Source organism: Mobula hypostoma, chromosome 7 (genome assembly GCF_963921235.1).
Source record: "Mobula hypostoma chromosome 7, sMobHyp1.1, whole genome shotgun sequence".
NCBI classification, from domain to species: Eukaryota; Metazoa; Chordata; class Chondrichthyes; order Myliobatiformes; family Myliobatidae; genus Mobula; species Mobula hypostoma.
The window spans coordinates 189,198,073-189,219,253 of NC_086103.1; the positions used below are offsets into that span (position 1 = coordinate 189,198,073).

General features: G+C 44.0%; 1 protein-coding gene across 1 annotated transcript in view; it reads right to left on the reverse strand.

Moving 5' to 3' along the window:
* The window catches only part of LOC134349859 (protocadherin-16-like), a 500,217-nt gene that overhangs the window by 170,566 nt on the left and 308,470 nt on the right, over nt 1-21,181 (reverse strand). The window contains exons 5-8 of the mRNA XM_063054823.1: nt 13,491-13,727; nt 10,429-11,436; nt 8,648-8,835; nt 509-605 (exon numbers count right to left, since the gene is read on the reverse strand). Coding sequence (XP_062910893.1) covers nt 509-605; nt 8,648-8,835; nt 10,429-11,436; nt 13,491-13,727 — 1,530 coding nt within the window. The remainder of the gene's footprint in view (nt 1-508; nt 606-8,647; nt 8,836-10,428; nt 11,437-13,490; nt 13,728-21,181) is intronic.

Consider the following 21,181-nt stretch of genomic DNA (forward strand, 5'->3'; position numbering starts at 1 on the left):
ACTAGTGAAGTTTAAGAGACTACTAGACAGGTATATGGAGGAATTTAAGGTGGGGGCTTATATGGGAGGCAGGGTTTGAGGGTCGGCACAACATTGTGGGCCGAAGGGCCTGTACTGTGCTGCACTATTCTATGTTCTATCTTTATTAGATAAGGAGTCCAAAAGTGTTCATAATACTCCAAGTATTGTGTGATCAATGGCCATCAGCTCAGTGAATTTATCCTTTACAATTGTAAACCATTGTAGAAGCACAAGGACAGCAGGTTATCTGCCACGCAGGCCCGTTACTTTGGGACAGGAGGAAGCACATCCAATGTATTAGCTTGATCTATTGACGTTGCAGACAGTGAAGTCAGTGAATATAATGAAAACAGAGATTGACAGGGAAGTCGAGAGGTGTTAAGAACTGATGGGAATATGCAGGCCAACCATTCACGCTACTATGGTTAGTGGTGATCGTATGAATGGTGGAGGGATCTCTTCCTCATTCTTGTGTCTCCACTCTTACCTGACAAGGAGAACACCACTGTCCCATTCTCTCCTTCATCTGGATCTTTGGCTTGGAGGGTCATCACTAGATTACCAGATAAGTTTCCTTCAAAGATCTGCAAGTGGAGGAGGTGAGTACGAGGTCAGCCATCTTGAAGATTCCATAAACAAGTTAAGTGTGTGTCTCTGTGCAGTGTGCCTTGGATTCTGACAAAGCACGAACTAAAACACAGATTCCAACCTCAGTATTTACCAGGGACAGCAGGCACGGAGATCAAAGTGAATTCTGACTTGGAATGCATCCATAGATGTTGGAACAAGTTGGGGAACAAATAGCACAGGGATAATGGCAGCAACCCAGACCAGAAATCCAGGGCTCTGGATTAATGACCTAGATGAAAGAGTTCAAATCACTCAGCACCTGGGGAATTTAAAATCAATTAATTCAATAAATCTGGAATGAAAAGCAACAATGATCATGAAACAGTTCAACAGCTGACAGAAATCTATCTGGTTCACTTTTGAGAAAGAAATCGACTGTTATTCAGTTTGGTGAAACCACACATTAAAAAATTCTCCGAGGGCTTTGTGTGCAGTTTTGGTCACTAAATTACAGGAAGATTATTAATAAGGTTGAAAGAGTGCAGAGAAGGGTTACAAGGATGTTGCTGGGACTTGAGAAACTCAGTTACAGAGAAAGGTTGAATAGGTTGAATAGTTCTTTGAGGAGGTGACCAAGCATTTAGATGACGGTAGTGCAGTGGATGTGATCTATATGGATTTTAGTAAGGCATTTGACAAGGTTCCACACGGTAGGCTTATTCAGAAAGTTAGAAGGCATGGGATCCAGGGAAGATTGGCCAGGTGGATTCAGAATTGGCTTGCCTGCAGAAGGCAGAGGGTGGTGGTGGAGAGAGTACATTCAGATTGGAGGATTGTGACTAGTGGTGTCCCACAAGGATCTGTTCTGGGACCTCAACTTTTCATGATTTTTATTAACGACCTGGATGTGGGGGTAGAAGGGTGGGTTGGCAAGTTTGCAGACGACACAAAGGTTGGTGGTGTTGTAGATAGTGTAGAGGATTGTCAAAGATTGAAGAGAGACATTGATAGGATGCAGAAGTGGGCTGAGAAGTGGCAGATGGAGTTCAACCCGGAGAAGTGTGAGGTGGTACACTTTGGAAGGACACACTCCAAGGCAGAGTACAAAGTAAATGGCAGGATACTTGGTAGTGTGGAGGAGCAGAGGGATCTCGGGGTACATATCCACAGATCCCTGAAAGTTGCCTCACAGGTGGATAGGGTAGTTAAGAAAGCTTATGGGGTGTTAGCTTTCATAAGTCGAGGGATAGAGTTTAAGAGTCGCGATGTAATGATGCAGCTCTATAAAATTCTGGTTAGGCCACACTTGGAGTATTGTGTCCAGTTCTGGTCACCTCACTATAGGAAGGATGTGGAAGCATTGGAAAGGGTACAGAGGAGATTTACCAGGATGCTGCCTGGTTTAGAAAGTATGCATTATGATCAGAGATTAAGAGAGCTAGGGCTTTACTCTTTGGAGAGAAGGAGGATGAGAGGAGACATGATAGAGGTGTACAAGATAATAAGAGGAATAGATAGAGTGGATAGCCAGTGCCTCTTCCCCAGGGCACCACTGCTCAATACAAGAGGACATGGCTTTAAGGTAAGGGGTGGGAAGTTCAAGGGGGATATTAGAGGAAGGTTTTTTACTCAGAGAGTGGTTGGTGCGTGGAATGCACTGTCTGAGTCAGTGGTGGAGGCAGATACACTAGTGAAGTTTAAGAGACTACTAGACAGGTATATGGAGGAATCTAAGGTTGGGGCTTATATGGGAGGCAGGGTTTGAGGGTCGGCACAACATTGTGGGCCGAAGGGCCTGTACTGTGCTGTACTACTCTATGTTCTATGTTCTATGTAGGTTAGAACTTTATTTCCTGGAGCGTAGAAGAATGAGGTGAGATTTGATAGAGGTACATAAAATTATAAGCATAAAATACTCTGCAGATGCTGGGGTCAAAGCAACACTCACAACACACTGGAGGAACTCAGCAGGTCAGGCAGCATCCGTGGAAATGATGAGTCAACGTTTCGGGCCAGAACCCTTCGTCAGAACTGAAGAGGGAGGGGGCAGAGGCCCTATAAAGAAGGTGGGGGGAGGGTGGGAAGGAGAAGGCTGGTAGGTTCCAGGTGAAAAACCAGTAAGGGGAAAGATAAAGGGGTGGGGGAGGGGAAGCAGGGAAGTGATAGGCAGGAAAGGTGAAGAAGGAAGAGGGGAAAACACAATGGGGAGTAGAAGGAGGTGGAACCATGAGGGAGGTGATAGGCAGCTGGGGGACAGGGCAGAGTGAAACTGGGATAGGGGAAGGGAGGGGGAGGGAATTACCCGAAGTTGGAGAATTCAATGTTCATACCAAGGGGCTGGAGACTACCTAGACAGTATATGAGGTGTTGCTCCTCGAACCTGAGTTTAGCCTCATCATGGCAGTAGAGGAGGTCATTATGGACATATCCGAATGGGAATGTGAAGCAGAGCTGAAGTGGGTGGCAACCGGGAGATCCTGTCTGTTGTGGCGGACGGAGCGGAGGTTCTCGACGAAGTGATCCCTCAATCTGCAGTGGGTTTCACTGATGTAGAGGAGGCCGCACCGGGAGCACCGGATGCAATAGATGACCCCAACAGACTCACAAGTGAAGTGTTGCCTCACCTGGAAGGACTGTTTGGGGCTCTGAATGGTGGCAAGAGAGGACGTGTAGGGACAGGTGTAGCACTTACGCTTACAGGGATAAGTGCCAGGTGGGAGATCCGTGGGGAGGGACATGTGGGCCAGGGAGTCGCGGAGGGAACGATCTCTGCAGAAAGCGGAGAGGGCTGGAGATGGAAGGATGTGCTTAGTGGTGGGGTCCTGTTGAAGGTGGCGGAAGTTGCGGAGGATAATGTGCTGGATCCGGAGGCTGGTGGGATGGTAGGTGAGGACAAGGGGAACTCTATCCCTGTTGTGGTGATGGGAGGATGGGGTGAGGGTTGAAGTGCGGGAAATGGAGGAGATGCGGGTGAGGGCATCATTGATGACGGCTGAAGGGAAACCACGATCCTTAAAGAAAGAGGACATTTCAGATGTCCTGGAACGGAAAGCCTCATCCTGAGAGCAGATGTGGCGGAGACGGAGGAACTGGGAATAGGGAATGGCATTTTTGCATGTGGCAAGGTGGGAAGAGGTATAGTTGAGGTAGTTATGAGAGTCAGTTGGCTTATAGAAGGTGTCAGTGGACAGTCTGTCTCCAGAGATGGAGACCGAGAGATCGAGAAAGGGGAGAGAAGTGTCTGAGATAGACCAAGTGAATTTGAGGGCTGGGTGAAAGTTTGAAGTAAAGTCGATGAAATTGACAAGCTCAGCATGGTTACAGGAAACAGCACCAATGTAGTCATCAATGTAGCGAAGGAAAAGTTGGGGAGCAGAACCAGTATAGGTTTGGAGTACAGACTGTTCCACATAACCAACGAAGAGGCAGGCATAGCTGGGGCCCATGCGAATGCCCATAGCTACACCCTTGGTCTGAAGAAAGTGGGAACAGCTAAAAGAGAAGTTGACTGATCGTTTCCACGGATGCTGCCTGACTTGCTGAGTTCCTCCAGCGTGTTGTGAGTGTTTATATAAAATTATGATGGGTATAGTTAGAGTGAATGCAAGCAGGCTTTTTCCACTGAGGCTAGGGGAGGAAAAAACAAGAGGACATGGGTTAAGGGTGAAGGGGGAAAAGTTTAAAGGGAACATTAGTGGGGGCTTCTTCATACAGAGAGTGGTGGGAGTGTGGAATGAGCTGCCAGGTGAAGTGGTAAATGTGGGCTCTCTTTTAACATTTAAGAAAAACTTGGACAGGTACATGGATCAGAGGTGTATGGAAGGATATGGTCCAGGTGCAGGTCAGTGGGACTAGGCAGAAAAATGGTTTGGCACAGCCAAGAAGGGCCAAAAGGCCTGTTTCTGTGCTGTAATGTTCTATGGTATGGTATGGTTCTATGGCCCATGAAGTGAAAGCTATGGTAGGATTTCCATCTGCAGCCTATCCTGGTGTGACCAATGCAGTGATGATATCATTATTGCCAGCAACACTTCAGGATCACTGGATGGTCACAGGTCGTTCAGCTCATCAGATCTATACCGGCAGTGGTGTCTCTTCCCAAATGTCTTCTCTCCTTCACCTGTCAGTTCTGTTACACCCTTCTTCGAGGAGAGATTTCAAAGTATGTTGCCATGAAGAAATTCAGACTCTGTAGTAGGAGAGGTTGAGTGAGTATGACAAAATTGGGCAAATAGATATAAAGGCAGAAAGTAGTCAGGTCATGCCCTGCTCAGCTCACTCTCACACCCACATCCTGTTCATAGTCACACTCACCGTGACTTGTTCACACCAAGATTCACTATCCTGTTCACACTCACAATGGCTGTGCCTTGTTCATACTAATACTTATGGTGATCTACTCACATCTCACACTCACCGTGTCCTGTTCACACTCACACTCACTGTGTCCTGCTTACACTCACTGTGACCTATTATGTTTTGTAACTCCAAACCATTAAATTAATTCAAAGGAAAACAAAAGAACCAAGAGATGCAAGTCTTAAGTTTGTTCTTTAAGTGAGATGCACACTTGACATGTGGCAGCATCATGATGTATGAAATTCACGTATTTTTACATATAACCATAATAAATTATATAAACATTAAAGAATGCTTAATCAAACAATATGCTTCCAAGGTTATTGAAATAGTACTGAAATATTAAATACACAACATTCTTCCCTGAGAGCTATGAGCTCTAACTCAATAGAGAATTCATCTCAACTACATACAGAACATTGTATACTACATAATACAACTACATTACAGAGGTTGATAGATTCTTGATTTGTCAGGGCATGAATGGATATGGCGAGAAGGCAGAAATTGGGGCTGAGAGGGAAAATGGATCAGCCATGATGAACTGATTGAGCAGACTTAAGGGGCCAAATGGCCTAATTCTGCTCCTATATGTTATAGTCCTACATAGACACCCACAGCATAGTATATTTAAATTGACCTCGTCAGTTAACCACAGCGGAGGATTTCTTACTCTTGTGGGATAAAGTCTTTCCTGACAAGGGGAACCATTCTGCTTGGCAGGTGAGACATGTGGCTGTGAAACAATCTCAGGCTCTGGGGCTGCCTCTGTGGTGGTTGTAGGAGCTGATTCTGAGATGGCAGGAAGTGGTTCTGACAGCTCTGTTCACCTTTCTTCTACTTTTCTCAGCTTTTCTCTCCAGATCTATTTTGATCTTTTCTTCTCTTCAAGTCCTGCCTTCCTACCCTCTCATTCCCGCTCTTTTTCTTCTTCCTAGGATGTGCATCTTGATCTTGGAAAGGTCCATTTAATTCACTGGGGTATTCTCTTATTAATCCTTCTATTGCACCTTTTGCAATCTGATCTCTCCTCTTGGTTTCCTCGTCCACAACGCCATCTGATGAATCCCCTATTTTCGTATCTGCGTTCACTCCTTTCTTTTTGGCTTTCCATTCATCCAGCAGAGATTTGATCTTTCAATCTACTTTTACAAGCAGCTTTTTTCCTTCCACTTGAAGTTCATGCAATAACCTTAATGCATGCTGAGTAGATTCAGTTTCTTTATACTCAAAAAGGCTGAACGCTTGCAAGTTTCCTGAAGCTCCTTGTGCTCTCTTCCAGCTTAAAACCTAGCCAGCTTTCACAAATAACAGCCTGATTATCATATCAGAGGGTTTCGCAGAAATGCTGCCTACAATACTATGTAGTCAGCCCACTGCTTTCATCACCTTCACAATCCCTCTCAGCAGCATGGTCTTTCCTTGGTCCAATTTGTTTTCCAACCAGAGGCACAGAGGTTGGTACCGACATCTGTTTGTCCTCTGTTGGGCAACTGTTCATGATGTACAGCATGTAGACAGTTCCAAGTTCAATGTTTAATTTCAAGGCTACCCCGCCCTGTGTCACTCTCATCAGATTTTTCACCAACAGCATGAAACTACAACTTGTCTTTTTATCTTCCCTGTGCAGTCCATTTATTTTTGTCTGCCCATCATACCCTTTGTATGTATCCTACTTCGGTTGCATTTTCTGCAAGTTTTGCCTTTAAACCTGCATTGGTCTGGTGTATGTGAGCCCCTGCCACAATGGTAACATAATTTGTTTGGCCAGGCCAGTTTCTGTTTAGACATTGCAATTTTGTTCATGCTCACTTTCATTCCTGACTGCAACTCAATTACATCTCTGTCTGATATTTCAATTGATACAGCTATTTCAACTGCTCTTTTAAATGTAAGCTGTGCTTCAGTTAGGAGCTGTTTTTGAATGCTTTCTTGTAACATTCCACAAACTAAACAATCCCTCAGTGCATCATTAAGCCTATCATTGCTTAGACAATTTCTTCAATTCAGCTATGTAAGCTGAAATGGATGTCCTGACGAAGGGTCTCAGCCTGAAACATCGACTGTACTTCTTCCTAGAGATGCTGCCTGGCCTGCTGCGTTCATCAGCAACTTTGACGTGTGCCCCTTCTTTTTGATTCCATTTATGAAACCCAAAGCATTTTGCAATTAACAGTGATTTCAGACAATATCATCAAAGCTCATTTCTGCTGGTCTGTTTGGAGCAGTCAAACTTCAAAGCAAACCTTATGTCTTAAACCCAATGCACTCAGCAAAATTGGTACTTGTTTCTTATCGGCTATTCCATTTGCTTTAAAATACTGTTCAATTAGCTCAAAATACATGAGCCAGTTACCCATTGAGTAATCGAACATGTCAATCTTTTCTGATGTAGCCACCTATTTCTGCTTGTTACTTATGATTATTATCACCTGGTACTCACTGTTTATGAATCCATGCATTTGTCTGCTTTCTACCTTTTTTTTAACTCGACTGTCTCTGCATGTGCTGCGATGTGCATTTTTTTTACTCGCCATTCCACACTGCACTTCTTTAAAAACTCGAATGGCTCGCTGCATTCCAACAGGTTAATAGCCATTTCAGGTTTGTTTTAAAACTAAGTTGTCGCCACTGTTATGTTTTGTAACTCCAAAACATTAAACTAATTCAAAGGAAAACAAAAGAGCTGAGAGATGCGAGTATTAAGCGAGGTACGCATGTATCACGTGGTAGTGGCATGACATATGCAATTCATATATTTTACATATAACCATAATTAATTATATACTCAAATATTACAGAAATATTAAATACACTGCATGGCCTATTCACACTCCCTGTGACTGTTCACACTCACACTCACTGTATTGTTCACACTTACTGTGTCCCATCTACACTCATACTTACTGTGACCTGTTCACACTCACACTCACTGTAATCTGTTCACTCTCACTGCACTCCAGTCACACTCACTGTATCCCATTCACACTCACTGTTTCCTGTTCACACCCATTGTGTTCTATTCACAATCAGTCTCACTGTGTCCTGTTCACAAAGACAGGGTTCAGTAGACTTCAATGAGTTCAAGCCATTGAAAATTCTAATTAATTAAAATGCAGGTAGATAAACAGAATTATTCTGATGAAGTGAGAAAGTTAAATATTTACCTCAAGAATACATTAAGGATTGGCATGACCAATCTTTCATAGTTTAATTTACCAGAAGTTCACAGGTCAAGGACTGGATGACCAAGAAATCTGTGCTAACCTGACTGCCTTCACTGCAGTCCCAGTGATGGAATCTTGGAAACAGCCAAGTTTATCAAGACCCAGCTGTGTTGATGGCAGAGAGCATCACAAAGTTCTGTGTGCTAATGTTTGTTTGTCTATTAATGATTTAATGACTTTCAAAGCAGTGACTGAAGCCCCAAATCCTCATCAGCTAAAATAGGACCTCCTTACAGGACCTTTGTCCAAAATTGCACCTCTGGACTCTCCAAAAATGTTGGATGCCCTTTACCCAAACCTGGGAATTCCCTCAACGATAAACACTGGAACTATTTTACCCCCAAACTCTGAGTCCCATCATTCCCAAAAGTGAGTACAGTAGCCCACGAACTGTGTGACCTCACACCTCCAAACTATGCGATGTGGCTGAGTGTCAACATCTCTGGAAAAGGCAGGGTGACTGTCTTTACCTGAAGGATAAGCTCCTCTCCCACCGGCACGTTGCTGAAGACGGGAGCATTGTCATTCTCATCTAAGACCATAACATAGACAGATGCAGTGGCACTGAGTGGTGGTGAACCACCATCCTGAACAACCACTGTCAACTGGTAGCTGGCCTGACCCTCTCGGTCCAACGTCACCACAGAGCTCATCTCACCTGGAGTAAAAATGAGAGGAGAGGAAATCTACTTCAAAGGTGGCTCCAACACTAGGCTGAGGGCTCATAACATCTGCAGCCAGAACTGATTCCAGGTTATCACAGTTCTATATTAGACAAATCCAAACTGATTCCAGACTCATCTCAAACCGAACCCAGACCAATCCCAGAGCAATATCAGACTGACCCCAGAGCAATCCCAGTCCTATTCCAGACCATTCCCAGTTTGTCTCAGCACCCATTCTAGAATGACCCAATCCTATCTTAGACTGATTCCCGACTGTCTCTAGAAGAATTCCAGACTGACTCCAAACCAATCCCAGACTGTCCCAGACCAATCCCAGACTGACCCCAGACCAATCCCGGACTGTCCCAGACCAATCCCGGACCGTCCCAGACCAATCCCAGACTGATCCAGACCAATCCCAGACTGACTCCAGACCTATACCAGACTCACCCCAGACCAGTCCCAGTATGATGCCTGACCAATCCTAGTCTGAGCCTAGTATCAGTTCCAATCTAACCCAGTCCTGGCCCAAATGAATACCAGACTAACCGCAGACCCATTCTGGGCTGATGACAGGCTAACCTCAGCCCTTTCACAGGCTGATCCTAGTCTCACGTCAGGCTGATCCAGTCCCATCTTCAGGATTCACCAATTGCCATGGGAAGAAATTCCAAACTGCCCCACTTTTTACCTGGACCACACCTGATCTTATAATTCTGTCCCAAAGACTCTGTCACATTACAAACATGTCAACACATTCCCCTGTGCCTCCTCAGGATCTCATAATCACTGCTCATTCTTCTCATATAGATGTAGGTTCTTTGTCATCATGATAGTGCATCCCTTCCATCCCAAGATCAGCCTTGTCAATCTGTTCTTTTTGGCTTCTAACACCAGAATATTGTTTCTAAAGTGGAGAACTGGAACTGGTTCAACACCCTAGACTTTGTAGCAATACCCCTCTATTTCTAAATTCCAGCCCTTAATTCCCACCTTGCTGACCTTTTGTGTTTCACATACAAGGACCTCAGCCTCTCTGTACTCAACTCCTAAGAGGCATGCAGTCAGATCATAAGACATAGGAGCAGAATTAAGCCTTCAGCCCATCAAGTCTGCTCCGTCATTCCATCATGTCTGATCCCAGATCCCACTCAACTCTATACACCTGCCTTCTCACCATATCCTTTGATGCCCTGACCGATCAGAAAACTATCAACCACTACTTTAAATATACACATGGACTTGGCCTCCACCACAGTCTACAGCAGAGTATTCCACAGATTCACCAATCCCCGGCTAAAAAACATCCCTCCTTACCTCTGCTTTAAAAGGTACTTGACCAGATAAGTGCCTTAACCAGCCCCTCAAGGAGTGCTTTCCAGATTTCAAACTCCCCTATGGAGGAAAAAATATTCCTCCCCATATCTCTCTAAACCTGTTACAACTTACTGTAATCCTCTGTCATCTATTTTTTGATCTACATATGGAGAGATCTGTGCCCCACCCATATGCTTGCCGTGTTGTGGGGCTCGTATCAGTACAGGCTTTAAGTGATGGAATGGCAAAGGGAGGAGCCCAGTGATTACCAGTCTGTGGATTGATGTGGAAACTTGCGTGTGTTGGTTGCAGTCTGTAGGTCAGCTTGCTGTTGAGGCCATGGTCGCGATCTGTGGCCAAGATACGCCCAATGGTCATTGCTGGTGGCACATTCTCTTGCACAGTGAAGAAATAAATGTCCTCGCTGAGTTTTGGCACATTATCATTCTCATCTGTGATACAGATTCTGACCTTCGTGGTCCCTGTTTTTGTCTGTTCACCCTCAGTGCTGGAGGCAACGACAGTGAGGCTGAAGAGGTCCTTGTTTTCCCGATCCAGAACACTCTTCACAAACAACCAGCCACTCTCTGAGACAATCCCAAAGTTGGCAGAATCTTCATCAGGATGCAAGTGGTAGGTGATGTGGCCTCCTCTGGTGTCCTGGCTTAATGCGCGCACCTGGAGGAAGTGGCGATTAATAGGTGTTCCCTCTTTCACCTCGACCCGATAAGTCAAAGTATCAAAGATTGGGGCAGTGTCACTCTGGTCCTGCACATGAACAACGAGAGTAAATGTGGAGCTGAGCTGGGGAGCACCGCTGTCCTTGGCCACAATCTCCAGCTCATAGCGTGCTAACGTCTCGTAGCTCAAGGCTCCGATCAGACGGAGCTTGCCAGAAGTTCGATCAATGCTGAAAGTCTTCTCCAAGCCTGAGATGAGGTCAAACTGTACTTGGCCATTTGCCCCACTGTCCTGGTCCTCTGCACTGGCCGTGTAGATGATAGAACCAATCTCCGTGTTTTCTGGCACAAGAATAGACTTAGAAGAGGTTGGAAATTTTGGCGTGTTGTCATTGACATCAGAAACCATGATCTTGACCTTGGTGCCACTGTAGGCGGGCGGAGAGCCACTGTGTGCCTGGACATCCAGTATTACAACAGGATGAGACTCATGATCCAGAGGGATGTTAGTCGTAATCAACCCTGAGCTGCGATCAATCACAAAGTAGCCATTGGGGTCTCCAGAGGAAATGGTATAAAAGACAGCATCAGAATGACCTGCAATTAGAAAGAAAAATGACTGCCACAGAAATTTTTTCAAGAGTTAAATAAATGTGTGAGAAAATTTCTTTGGAAAGGTAAGATTTCAAGAATATCATTGGAAAAATTGACATGCAAATTTGAGTTAGGAGGGTTACAACTTCCAAACTTTAAGAATTATTATAAAGCAAATCAACTTAGATTTATTGCATCTTTCTTCAATGATCAAAAACCAGCATGGATTAAAATAGAATTAGACAAGATAGGAGAAAATAGACCTGAAGATTTTATATATAAATGGGCATCTAAATGGATACAGGAAAAGAAAGAATCTCCTATATTAATACATTTGATTTATCTATGGAATAAGATAAATGTTGATAATGAAATACAGAAATCTTTATTAGCAAGAAGACCTTTGTTCCAAAACAGACTTATTCTTTTCACAATGGACAATCAACTTTTATATAATTGGTACCAAGAAGGGATTAGATTTATAGGAGACTGTTATGAACGAGGTATATTGATGTCATTTGAACAACTAAAGGATAAATATAAAATATCAAATAACACTTTCTTTTGTTACCTTTAATTAAGGGCTTACTTAAAAGGCAAGCTGGGTCAAACAGCGTTTTTGCCAAAACTTAATGAAATTGAAATTTTAATTCAAAAAGGGAAAATTTAAAAAATTATTTCTTTTATGTATAATTTGATTCAAAAACAGACAATTAAACAAGGAATCCATAAGTCAAAACAAAAATGGGAAACGGATCTGAATATTAATATTGATGAAACAAATTGGTCAAAACTGTGTCTTGACGGTATGACAAATACAATAAATGTTCGACTTAAGATTAGTACAATATAATTTTTTACACCAATTATATATTACACCACAAAAAATAAATAGATTAAATTCAAATCTATCCGATAAATGCTTTCGGTGTAATCAAGAAATTGGTACTTTCTTACATTCTACTTGGTTTTGTTTTAAAATTCAACACTTTTGGATAAATTTAAGAGTCTTATTGGAACAAATTACTGGAACACAACTTCCACATAACCCTGTATTATTTCTACTAGGTGATATTGAAGGGATAAAGCCGAAACTTAAATTGAATAAATATCAGAAAGAATTTATAAAAATTGCACTGGCAGTAGCTTAGAAGGCTTTAGCAGTTACTTGGAAATCTGATTCGTATTTAAGTATGAATCGTTGGAACAATGAAATGGCTAGTTCTATTCCACTTGAAAAAATTACTTATAATTTAAGAGATAAATATGAAACATTTTTGAATATTTGGCGCCCTTTTTTACAAAAGATTGGATGGCATATTTAGTTGCTCCGATAAAGATCTTGGTCCCTTGGGGAAAGTAATGAATAAGTATACTAAATTTATTTTCAATCCCATGGAGCATGTGGAAACCTTCCAATATCCAGGCGGTTCTTCTTTTTTGTCTTCTTTCTTTTCTTTTTTAGGTAGGAGTATATATGGGGGGGGGGAGGGTTAAAGGGGGGGAGGGTGGATATTATCTTTCTATGTATCCTTTTTGAAAACTTAATAAAAATTATATTAAAAATAAAGAAAAATGACAGTTGGTTTTAAACAGGCTACAAATGTATATCTCTGTACCAATGTTTCCTTACACCCTATTCAATGTCACCGCTCCTCCAGGACTCTAGCCTCTCCACATCCCAGTAAATCGCTACACATCCTTACCCAGGTCTACACATCCCTCCCAAAGTCCAGGGCAGAGTTGGACATAGTCTCTTACTGAAGCCCCACACATGGTTTATTGACTATGTGTAATCCTGTTTCTACCCTCTTTCCCTTCTTCCCTTTTGTTACGAGGCTCGCTGCCTTGTCCTCATTACACATTTTTGTTACTTTATCTCAGGTTCATCTGAGTAAAATGTGATATTATTAACTCTCCACAGCTGCTGTCTGACCTGCTGAACATTTCTAGTAGAACTAACTTTACTTCATATCACCAGAATCCACAAGTGTTTCTCTCAGGGCTTCATTCTGTGTGTAAACCCAGCTCCCACTAAGAATTAAGGTGTGGCTCACCTGGAGAGTTTGAAGCGCGAACACGGCCGACTGGGGAGCCACCTCTCAGGTCCTCAGGCACGGTGAAGAAGTACTGAGCTTGCTCAAAGAGCGGTGGTGAGATGGAACCCGAGACGATGCTGATGTTTACGATGGCATTGACCAGAGAAGAGAGCCCACCTGCATCCTGGGCGGAGATGACCAGACGCTGCACTGAGTCTCCTCCAGAGCGCAGTGAAGATGCAAGTGAAATAACTCCTGTGAGAGATGTTTATGGCACAGAGCAGTTAGAGACCCATGCAGGTACAACGAGTCATTCTTGACCGGGTGAGCAGCTTGAACTCTGGCCCAGACACCTGCACACATGTTAGATCAATGGTGGCTGGTCCAAACCAGTCAGTAAACACCTCACCTCACCCTAGAACACAGCCCAGATCAACAGTAACTAGACGGCAAAGATGAGAATCTGCCTGGATTAGTGGGCAGGTGCTGTGACAAACAGATTGTTTTCTCTGCAGCAGTGGAGGCTGAGGGGAGACCTGATGGAAGTTTATGGCACATGAATGGCATAGATAGACAACTAACATCGTTCTTTGAGGGTTGAGGGTTTAAATGTATGTCCTTTTGTATTAGAGGAGGGGAAAGGGGAAGTTTAGATCTGAGGGGCAGGTTTTTTTTACACCAAGTCTTGAAATGGGCACCCAGCAGTGGTTCTAGAAGCAGATATGGGATTGGCATTTAGGAAGATTTTAGACAAATGAATAAGCAAGGAATGATGGGATAGGGATCAGATGCAGGCAAAAGAGATTTAGTTTAATTTTCCATTGTGTTTGGCTTAGATGTCACTAGCCAAAAGGCCTCTTTCTGTGCTATCCATTGCTTTTTCGATGTTGTTATTGTTACTGCTTTAACTAATTTTTCAGACAGCTCATAAAATAACTGACTAGTCTCTGCATGAAACTGTTGTCCCTCAGATTTCTTGTAATCTTTCCCTTTTCACCTTAAATAGATTCCGCTCTAGCTTTTTGTTCCCTTTCCCTTAGATAAAGACTGTGTCCAGTACATTCACCCTTGCTTTGCCCATCTTGAGTTTATAAGGACACTCCTCAGTCTCCTATGTTCAAAGGGATAAAATTGCAGCCCTCCCCACCTCTGCGTTTTACATAGGACCTTAATTCCCGGCATCATTATTGTACATCTTCTTTGTACCTTTCCAGCTTATTGATGTCTGAGACCACAAGACTGTAAGACATAGGAGAAGAATTAGGCCATTTGCCCCATCAACCCTGAGTGGGTGCCATTGGTATTGCAAAGGAAAATGTGCTCGGCAGACTGAAAGGTGGATAAGTTATCTGGACCAGACGGACTACATCCCAGAGTCCTAGAACATAGAACGTAGAAAACCTACAGCACAATACAGGCCCTTCAGCCCAGAATGCTGTGCCGAACATGTACTTACTTTAGAAATTACCTAGGGTTACACATAGCCCTCAATTTTTCTAAGCTCCGTGTACCTATCCAGGAGTGGCTTAAAAGACCCTACTGTATCTGCCTCCACCACCATCACCAGCAGCTCCATTCCAAACGCACCACTCTCTGCATAAAAAACTTACCCATGACATCTCTTCTGTACCTGCTTCCAAGCACCTTAAAACTGTGCCCTCTCATAGAAACATAGAAACATAGAAAATAGGTGCAGGAGTAGGCCATTCGGCCCTTCGAGCCTGCACCGCCATTTATTATGATCATGGCTGATCATCCAACTCAGAACCCAGCCTTCCCTCCATACCCCCTGACCCCTGTAGCCACAAGGGCCATATCTAACTTCCTTTTAAACATAGCTAATGAACTGGCCTCAACAGTTTGCTGTGGCAGAGAATTCCACAGATTCACCACTCTCTGTGTGAAGAAGTTTTTCCTAACCTCGGTCCTAAAAGGCTTCCCCTCTATCCTCAAACTGTGACCCCTCGTTCTAGACCTCCCCAACATCGGGAACAATCTTCCCGCATCTAGCCTGTCCAATCCCTTTAGGATCTTATACGTTTCAATCAGATCCCCCCTCAATCTTCTAAATTCCAACGAGTACAAGCCCAGTTCATCCAGTCTTTCTTCATATGAAAGACCTGCCATCCCAGGAATCAATCTGGTGAACCTTCTTTGTACTCCCTCTATGGCAAGGATGTCTTTCCTCAGATTAGGGGACCAAAACTGCACACAATACTCCAGGTGTGGTCTCACCAAGGCCTTGTACAACTGCAGTAGTACCTCCCTGCTCCTGTACTCGAATCCTCTCGCTATAAATGCCAGCATACCGTTCGCCTTTTTCACCGCCTGCTGTACCTGCATGCCCACTTTCAATGACTGGTGTATAATGACACCCAGGTCTCGTTGCACCTCCCCTTTTCCTAATCGGCCACCATTCAGATAATAATCTGTTTTCCTATTTTTGCCACCAAAGTGGATAACTTCACATTTATCCACATTAAATTGCATCTGCCATGAGTTTGCCCACTCACCCAACCTATCCAAGTCACCCTGCATCCTCTTAGCATCCTCCTCACTGCTAACACTGCCACCCAGCTTTGTGTCATCCGCAAACTTGGAGATGCTGCATTTAATTCCCTCATCCAAGTCATTAATATATATTGTAAACAACTGGGGTCCCAGCACTGAGCCTTGCGGTACCCCACTAGTCACCGCCTGCCATTCTGAAAAGGTCCCGTTTATTCCCACTCTTTGCTTCCTGTCTGCTAACCAATTCTCCACCCACACCAATACCTTACCCCCAATACCATGTGCTTTAAGTTTGCACACTAATCTCCTGTGTGGGACCTTGTCAAAAGCCTTTTGAAAATCCAAATATACCACATCCACTGGTTCTCCCCTATCCACTCTACTAGTTACATCCTCATGCTGGCCATTTCAGCCCCGGGAAAAAGCCTCTGACTATCCACATGATCAATGCCTCTCATTATCTTATACACCTCTATCATGTCACCTCTCAACCTCCATTGCTCCAAGAAGAAAAGGCCAAGTTCACTCAACCTATTCTCATAAGGCATGCTCTCTAATCCAGGCAACATCCTTGTAAATCTCCTCTGCACCCTTTCTACAGTTTCCACATCCTTCTTGTAGTGAGGTGACCAGAACTGAACACAGTACTCTAAGTGGGGTCTGGTCTAGGTCCTATATCGCTGTAACATTACCTCTCGGCTCTTGAACTTAATCCCAGGATTGATGAAGGTCAATACACCATATGCCCTCTTAACCATACAGTCAACCTACGCAGCAGCTTTGAGTGTCCGATGGACTCAGACCCCAAGATCCCTCTGATCCTCAATACTGCCAAGAGTCTTATCATTAATACTATATTCTGCCATCATATTTGACCTACTACACTTATCTGAGTTGAACTCCACCTGCCACTTCTCAGCCCAGTTTGACATCCTATCAGTGTCCTGCTGTAACCTCTGACAATCATAAGACCATAAGACCATAAGACAAAGGAGCAGCAGGTGGCCATTCGGCCCATCGAGTCTGCTCTGCCATTTTATCATGCGTTTATCCATTCTCCCATTTAGTCCCACTCCCCTGCCTTCTCACCATAACCTTTGATGCCCTGGCCTACTCAGATACCTATTAATCTCTGCCTTAAATACACCCAATGACTTGGCCACATCCACTCTGTCCATGCCTTTCAATATTCGAAATGTTTCTATGAGGTCCCCCTCTCAGTCTTCTAAACTCCAAGGAATACAGTCCAAGAGCGGACAAACGTTCCTCATATGCTAACCCTCTCATTCCCGGAATCATTCTAGTGAATCTTCTCTGTACCCTCTCCAATGTCAGCACATCCTTTCTTAAATAAGGAGCCCAAAACTGCCCACAGTGCTCCAAGTGAGGTCTTACCAGTGCCTAATAGAGACTCAACATCACATCCCTGCTCCTATACTCTAGAAATGAATGCTCACCACCGACTCAACCTGGAGGTTAACCTTAAAGGTATCCTGTACGAGGACTCCCAAGTCCTGTTGCATCTCAGAATTTTGAATTCTCTCCCCATTTAAATAATTGTCTGCCCATTTATTTCTTCTGCCAAAATGTATAACCATACACTTTCCAACATTGTATTTCATTTGCCACTTCTTTGCCCATTCTCCCAATCTATCCAAGTCTCTCTGCAGACTCTCTGTTTCCTCAGCACTACTGGCCCCTCCACCTATCTTTGTATCATCAGCAAATTTAGCCACAAAGCCATCTATTCCATAATCCAAATCGTTGATGTACATCGTAAAAAGAAGCAGCCTCAACTCGGACCCCTGTGGAATCCCACTGGTAACCGGCAGCCAACCAGAATAGGATCCCTTTATTCCCACTCTCTGTTTCCTGCCAATCAACGTATGTAACTTTCCCATAATTCCATGAGCTCTTATCTTGTTAAGCAGCCTCATGTGTGGCACCTTGTCAAAGGCCTTCTGAAAATCCTTTGTCTAGCCTACTTGTAATTTCCTCAAAAAATTGTAATAGGTTTATCAGGCAGAATTTTCCTTTAAGGAAACCATGCTGAGTTCTGCCTCTCTTGTCATCTGCCTCCAGGTACTCCGTAACCTCATCCTTGACAATCGACTCCAACAACCTCCCAACCACCGATGTCAAGTTAACAGGTCTATAATTTCTTTTTTGCTTCCTTGCCCCTTTCCTAAATAGTGGAGTGACATTTGCAATCTTCTAGTCCTCCGGAACCATGCCAGAATCTATTGACTTTTGAAAGATCATTGCTAATGCCTCCGCAATCTCCACAGTTACTTCCTTCAGAACATGAGGGTGCATTCCATCTGGTCTGAGAGATTTATCTACCCTTAGACTATTCAGCTTCCTGAGTACTTTCTCTGTCGTAATTGTGACTGCGCACACATCTCTTCCCTGACACCCTTGAAGACTGATGCAAAATACTCATTCAGTTCTTCCGCCATCTCCTGATCTCCCATTACAATTTCTCCAGCATCATTTTCTATCAGTCCTATATCTACTCTCACCTGTCTTTTACTCTTTATATACTTGAAAAAGCTTTTAGTATCCTCTTTGATATTATTTGCTAGCTTCCTTTCATAGTTCATCTTTTTTCTCTTAATGATCTTCCTAGTTTCCTTTCGTAAGCTTTTAAAAACTTTCTAATCCTCTGTCCTCCCACTAATTTTTGCTTCCTTTTATGCCCTCTTCTTTGCTTTAACTTTGGCTTTGACTTCTCTTGTCTGCCACGGTTGCATCCTTTTTCCATTTGAAAATTTCTTCCTTTTTGGAATATATCTGTCTTGCACCTTCCTCACTTCTCGCATAAACTCCAGCCACTGCTGCTGTGCTGTCTTTCCTGCCAGTGTCCCTTTCCAGTCAGCTTTGGCCAGTTCCTCTCTCATGCCACTATAATTTCCTTTACTCCACTGAAATACTGACACATCGGATTTTGGTTTCTCTTTCTCAAACTTCACAGTGAACTCAATCATGTTATGATCACTGTCCCCCAAGGGTTCCTTCACCTCAATCTCTCTAATCATTTCTGGTTCATTACACAACACCCAATCTAGTACAACTGATCCCCTAATGGGCTCAACAACAAGCTGTTCTAAAAAGCTACCTCACAGACATTCTACAAATGCTCTCCCTTGAGATCCAGTGCTGACCAGATTTTCCCAATCTACTCACATGTTAAAATCCCCCACAATTATCATAACACTGCCCTTCTGACAAGCCTTTTCTATTTCCTGTTGTAATTTGCAGTCCACATCACCGCAGCTGTTTGGAGGCCTATATATAACTGCCATCAGCGTCCTTTTACCCCTGTGATTTCTGAGATCAACCCACAAAGATTTTGCACCTTCCGATCCTATGTCACCTCTTTCTAATGATTTAATATCATTTCTTACCAATAAAGCCACACCACCCCCTCTGCCTACCTTCCTATCCTTCCGATACACCGTGTATCCTTGGACGTTCAGCTCCCAGAGACATGCATCCTTTAGCCACGTCTCAGTGACAGCCACAATAACATACCTGCCAATCTGTAGCTGTATGCCTCACTGGGGGATCGGGTAGTTAAGAAAGCTTATGGGGTGTTAGCTTTCATAGGTTGAGGGTTAGAGTTTAAGAGTCGTGATGTAATGATGCAGCTCTATAAAACTTTGGTTAGGCCACACTTGGAGTACTGTATCCAGTTCTGGTCACCTCACTATAGGAAGGATGTGGAAGCATTGGAAAGGGTACAGAGGAGATTTACCAGGATGCTGCCTGGCTTAGAAAGTATGCATTATGATCAGAGATTAAGGGAGCTAGGGCTTTACTCTTTGGAGAGAAGGAGGATGAGAGGAGACATGATAGAGGTGTATAAGATAATAAGAGGAATAGATAGAGTGGATAGCCAGTGCCTCTTCCCCAGGGCACCACTGCTCAATACAAGAGGACATGGCTTTAAGGTAAGGGGTGGGAAGTTCAAGGGGGATATTAGAGGAAGGTTTTTTACTCAGAGAGTGGTTGGTTCGTGGAATGCACTGCCTGAGTCAGTGGTGGAGGCAGATACACTAGTAAAGTTTAAGAGACTACTAGACAGGTATATGGAGGAATTTAAGGTGTGGGTTTATATGGGACACAGGGTTTGAGGGTCAGCATAACATTGTGGGCTGAAGGGCCTGTACTGTGCTATACTATGCTATGTTCTATGTTCTATGTTCTATTCCTTATGCTTACGCTTATTCCTTATGCTGCGTGCATTTAAGTATAACACCTTAAGACCAGTATTTGGTACTTTTTGCTTTGATTGCACTGCAACTCATCCCAATGGCTGCAAATTTGCCCCATCACCTGCCTGTCTTTTCTGACATCTTTACTGCTCACTATCTTAGATTTAGTTCTGTTTTCCCCCTCCTCCGCTATATCATTCTGGTTCCCATTCCCCTGCCAAATTAGTTTAAACCCTCCCTAACAGCCCTATTAAATCTTCCTGCCAGGATACTGGTCCCCTTCAGGTTCAGGTGTAACCCATCTTTTTTGAACAGGTCATATTTCCCCCAGAAAAGATCCCAATGATCCAAGAATCTGAAGTCCTGCCCCCTGCACCAGTCTCTCAGCCACGCATTCATCTGCCTGATCCTACTATTCTTGCCCTCGCTAGCATGTGGCACAGGTAGCAATCCTGAGATTACTACCCTGGAGGTCCTGCTTCTCAGCTTCCTTCCTAACTTCCGGAAATGTCTCTTCAGGACCTCCTCCCTTTTCCTATCTATGTCATTGGTACCAACATGTACCAAGACAACTGGCTGATCGCCCTCTTCCTTTAGAATATTCTGGATCCGATCCGAGATATCCCGTACCCTGGCACCTGGGAGGCAACACACCACGCGAGTATCTCTATCAGGCTCACAGAATCTCCTGTCTGTTCCCCTGACTATGGAATCCCCTATGACTACCGCATTCCTCTTCTCCCTCCTTCCCTCCTGCACAACAGCACCAGGCTCAGTGCCAGAGACCCGGTCACCGTGGCCGTCCCCTGTCAGGTCAACCCCCTCAACAGCATCCAGAACAAGATATTTGTTGCTGAGGGGGACAGCCACAGGTGTACTCTCCACTATCCGGGCATTTTCCTTCCCTCTCCTGACAGTCACCCAGTTTTCTGACCTCTGTAGCCTAGGGATGACTACCTCCCTGTAGCTCCTGTCTATCAC